This window comes from Brassica oleracea, chromosome C4 (assembly GCF_000695525.1).
Source record: "Brassica oleracea var. oleracea cultivar TO1000 chromosome C4, BOL, whole genome shotgun sequence".
Classification (NCBI taxonomy): domain Eukaryota; kingdom Viridiplantae; phylum Streptophyta; class Magnoliopsida; order Brassicales; family Brassicaceae; genus Brassica; species Brassica oleracea.
Genome location: NC_027751.1, coordinates 26,112,066 through 26,116,510, shown reverse-complemented (window position 1 = coordinate 26,116,510; position 4,445 = coordinate 26,112,066). Strand labels below are relative to the sequence as shown.

The window sequence follows — 4,445 nt, the reverse complement described above, 5'->3', positions numbered from 1 at the left end:
TTAGGGTTTAGAGTTGATGTTTCATGGTTTAGGGTTTAGAGTTGATGATTTAGGGTTTAAAGTTGATGTTTTAAGCTTTAGATTTAGGGTTTAGGGTTTAGGGTTGATGTTTTAGGGTTTAGATTTGACGGTTTAGGGTTTAGGGTTTAGGGTTTAGGGTTTAGGGTTTAGAGTTGATGTTTCGGGGTTTAGGGTTTATAATTGATGTTTCATGGTTTAGGGTTTAGAGTTGATGATTTAGGGTTTAGAGTTGATGTTTTAAGTTTAGATTAGTTAACCGTATGTTTTTTTTTTGTCAAAATTAATCAAAATGTTATAAATGTCTTTTACCTTTCATTAAAAATAAGGGTAAAATTGGTTAGTGTAAACATGAAAAGTGGTACTTTGAAAATTGTATTTTTGGCAATTTTACAAGATTTTAGTTGAAACTTAAGAATATTGACTATTTATCACTTTCTGTTAATTTTAATAATAAATAAACAACAAAGAACGAGGGTTGATTGGTTATTCTGTAGTTTTTGTTTGTGTTTTTACTTTAGAAAATAAGCTGTGAATTGTTTTGCTTCGGATTTAATTGTTTTGTTATATATTTATTTTCAAAGCACTAAATAAAATCTTTAGAAAAGTTTATTTTGAAAACTAATATATTATTTTTTTTAAAAAAACTTTATAGTGTATCTTTAATTTTAAAAGCTAAAATATGAAAGAAATTTTTTTTAGAAAAAGTGGATGTCTAAAACATTTACCACCATTACCAATCAACCGCTGAATTTATTCATTTCAAATTCGTTGGACAACATAATAAATTAATTTGCGTATTATTACTTATATTTTTTGTAGTCAATTTTGAAATAATATATATACATGTTTTTATAAAAATTAAACAAACTAAAATTAATTAATAATTATAAGAAGAAATTTACTCGGGAGTTGCCCGGGCAAAGACCCTAGTAAATATAAAAAGAGAACATAATGTAGAAAGTGGATGCCACACTTAGAGCATGATTATCGGTTCAGGTGGGTTTTTAGAGTAATTAGAAATTTAAAAAAAAAAAAGAAAAATAGGAAATAACTTAAGCGACGTATTCTAATTAAATTAAGGCACACAAGAACCGTCTCTTGTAAGACACGCGTCACGTGGGAGGAGAATTCGAGAGAAAAAAAAATCAGACCTGAGAAATTCGTCGGCGTTGAAGCTCTATGGCTCAGACGATTCCGGCGATTCAGACTTGAGATAGGACCTCCGAGTTATGGGGCAAGAGGAAGAGGGAGAGGGAGAGGGATCAATTCCTATTGCAGTTTCTGGGTTGATCGATTCCTATTGCTGTTTCTGGGTTGATCGATTCCTGGTTAGTTTCATTCCTATTCCTTTTTATTTATGCTTGGGTTTAAGTATATCACAGAAGAATCATAGTTGAAAAAGACTCTGGTTCCTTTAAAATATGATTGCTTTTGCTCCCCATCATATAGCTGAGACAGAGTAATAGCTTTGCGAGTATGTTATTTTGGATCTGTAGTTGGAACTCTTCCGCTTGTGCTTGGTTTAAACTTTAAAGTCTCTTTTTTTATAGAAGATTCAATAAGACTGTTTTCAATTTCAAAACCAAATTTGATTCTTGATACAGTCATGGAGTTAGAGAGCTTCAGGGTAGGTCTTACCCTGGTTTCATCACTCACCAAGAGCAAACTCAGCTCCTCAATCATGTAATCTCCTCCTCTCCACATCTTTTGCATTTGAGACATTGTTGATTTTGTGTTCCTCTCTTACCCATTTTACTGTCATGTTTAAAGATATATGGAGCATCTGGTTCCAAGTGGAAGACATTAAAGAAAAGAAGATTACAAAACTGGGGTGTGTTGTTAGAAGATTTTGTTTTCTTCACGGCTTTAAAGAATCTCAGAACAAACCGTTTTTGTTTTTGGTGGAAACTTTGTTTAATCCTGTTAATTTTGCAGGCTGTAATGTCCAACGACATCGCCATTGCTTGTGCTGGTCATTTTGCTCGGCTACATGTTAACTCTTCACACTGTCAGTGGAAGGTGAAATTCGTGAAGCTCATCTTGCTAAGGCCCTCGATATCATCACGATTAGTAACAAGGGTATGTGATTTTAGTCTCTTAGTTAAAAAGAACTCTTCACTTACTGAAAATTTCCTTTCTTGTCTATGTGGTTATGATTTTTAACTTTATTTTAGTCTCTTAGCATATGCTTTACTAAGCTGAGGGAACTCATACTCTTATATGTCCTCTTTTGAGGCAGAGCTAGAGGAACACACGCTAGCATTGCCGATCTCGAGAACGAGAAGCAGTCTCACGAGAAGAAGCTTGAGCAGTTCTTGAGTAAAGCCAGTGAGGAGAGAGCTGCTTGGTGGAGCAGAGAGCACGAGAAGGTCTGAGCAATCATCGACGACATGAAATCTCGGTGTCATTTATCCTGCAGCTACTCCTGAGTATGCCCCATTGGTTGAATAGTTATGAAGAGATGCAGCGATTCAAGCTACATACAATGTTCAATATTTTTTTTCAAGAACCCCTAAATAGGAAACTAGCATTAGAGCATAAAATCAGATGTCTCCTAGCTAAAGTTTTTAATCACATTTAATTATTAAATTAATCAATAAAAAACTCTAATGGAGTTTGTGGGTTAATCAAGCTCTTAACTCGTACGTACCGTTCACATGCGTAGATGTCACAGTTAACGTAAACGTAAGGTTAAACTCTTTCTCAATTGTTTATTTATTCTATAAATTAAAACCTATAGGCCAAGTTTACATCCAATCCGATTTACAGCTTATTAGTAGAAAATTACATAAAAATATTGATTAAAAATTAACCTAAAGTAAACAACTCACTCGAACTGAATCTCATTTACTAAAAGATAAACGTGGATATCGTAGTTAAAAATTAAACTTAATAAAAGTACGATATTTATAGATTCGTAAGTTAATGATTTGATTAAAGATTCAGTAAGTTTCTAAATTTGAAAGTCTACAGTTCAAAATTTAAAAATGCATTTTATTAATAACTATATAAATTAAAAAAAAAATCTTATAAAATATTTAGCATAATACAAGACGAACTATCATGTAGATATGATAATATAAACAGAAATGTAAATTATCATAAAACAAGGAGAATTATAAAATATAAAATTGTCAATGCAATAATTTTCAAAACTTGTGATAAAATAATAAACCAATAGTAAAAAGACAGGTTTTCGGTAACGTATCAATAAGCTAGATCCATGCTTCGAGTTGTTTCATGCCATAAATAAACTCGAACGCTCAACATTGATAACATTTATCAACTCACTTAAATGATTACTTTGATGTTGCCTCTTTACATAATTGGTATAAATAATTAGACCCGAGATTTATTATCCGAGATCCGGATTCGATCTGAGATCCGCTCCGGATCCGCTCTGAAAATAGGATATTCGGGGTGTCCGTGCAAACCGAATCCGATCCGGATATCTTAATTTTTAGGTCCGGATATCCGGATCCGTATTTTAAAAACACATTAATTTTTAAATTTTATTAATATTTATATTTTATATATTAATATTTATAAATGAATTAATCTTATAATATTATATTTTAGTTTTCAAAATATTATAGACATATATAAATATATTTATAAATCTTGTATAAATATTTAATTTAGGTATTATATTAAAAAAAATTAGTATTTTTTTTAAAAATATTATTTTTTAGTTATTTTTACGGATCCGGATATCCACGGATAATAGAATATCGAGACGAATATCCGAAATTCGGATATCTAGAAGCCACGAATCCGGATATTAAATCCACGGATCCAGATCCGGATCCGATACCCTAAGTTTCCCGGAAGCCTATAAATAATCGCATTGTCGTTAGTATTCCTGGTTACCGTTAACCTAATCATGAAAATAATATAAAAAAAAAATCAGCGGAATTAGAGATGAGCATGAATAAAAACAATAATGTAAAAATAAAATAAAAAATATAATTTATAAACTACTGTATATTTTTTTTTGTCAAACTTAAACTACTGTATATAATGTAAAAATAAAAATAAAATGAAAACTGTTATGAAATAACTTATAATTTATAGTATCGAGAAATTTAAATAAGAGTAGAATTTAATACCCGTAGGAAGCAAATAACACTAGTATAAGGGAGAGAGTTTATTATAAGAAGGAAGAAGAAAATGTAATGATTCTTTGATTATAAACTCTTGTTCTTGTTTTTGGTGTACAAAAGAGTGAGATGAGTGATGGTATTTATAGTGAACAACAATACATAAAATAACAAAGATAGTGCTTAATTTGGTAAATGAGTGGGTGATCATAGTGTTTGATGAGTAGATGATCATAGTGCTTGAGTTGGTAAAGGAGTGGATGATCATAGTGCTTGAGTTTGGTAAAGAAGTGGATGATCATTTCAATGCTTAATTTATAACAC

At 30.9% G+C, this 4,445-nt stretch overlaps 1 protein-coding gene across 2 annotated transcripts; it reads left to right on the top strand.

The window, feature by feature from the left end:
• The first annotated feature begins 1,115 nt into the window (after nucleotides 1–1,115).
• On the top strand, nucleotides 1,116–2,648 carry LOC106340361. Of its 2 annotated transcripts, XR_001269372.1 has the most exons (5): nucleotides 1,116–1,349; nucleotides 1,626–1,704; nucleotides 1,792–1,852; nucleotides 1,957–2,100; nucleotides 2,261–2,648. XR_001269372.1 is itself a non-coding variant. In XM_013779243.1 (4 exons), exons 1-4 carry the CDS (start codon nucleotides 1,251–1,253, stop codon nucleotides 2,264–2,266), a joined length of 465 nt encoding a protein of 154 aa, XP_013634697.1. In that variant the 5' UTR covers nucleotides 1,116–1,250; the 3' UTR covers nucleotides 2,267–2,648. The 2 variants fall into 2 exon arrangements, 1 of the variants encoding a protein (XP_013634697.1); XM_013779243.1 differs by having other exon boundaries at nucleotides 1,116–1,320; nucleotides 1,625–1,704; nucleotides 1,792–2,100.
• Nucleotides 2,649–4,445: the final 1,797 nt, after the last annotated feature.

Bases quoted from the DNA above. Each gene is read 5' to 3' on its own strand.
- LOC106340361 (XM_013779243.1), top strand. From the start codon at position 1,251: ATGGGGCAAGAGGAAGAGGGAGAGGGAGAGGGATCAATTCCTATTGCA. The intron at 1,321-1,624 runs ATTGCTGTTTCT...ATTCTTGATACA, and splicing joins TTCTGGGTTGATCGATTCCT to GTCATGGAGTTAGAGAGCTT. The intron at 1,705-1,791 runs GTAATCTCCTCC...TCATGTTTAAAG, and splicing joins AAACTCAGCTCCTCAATCAT to ATATATGGAGCATCTGGTTC.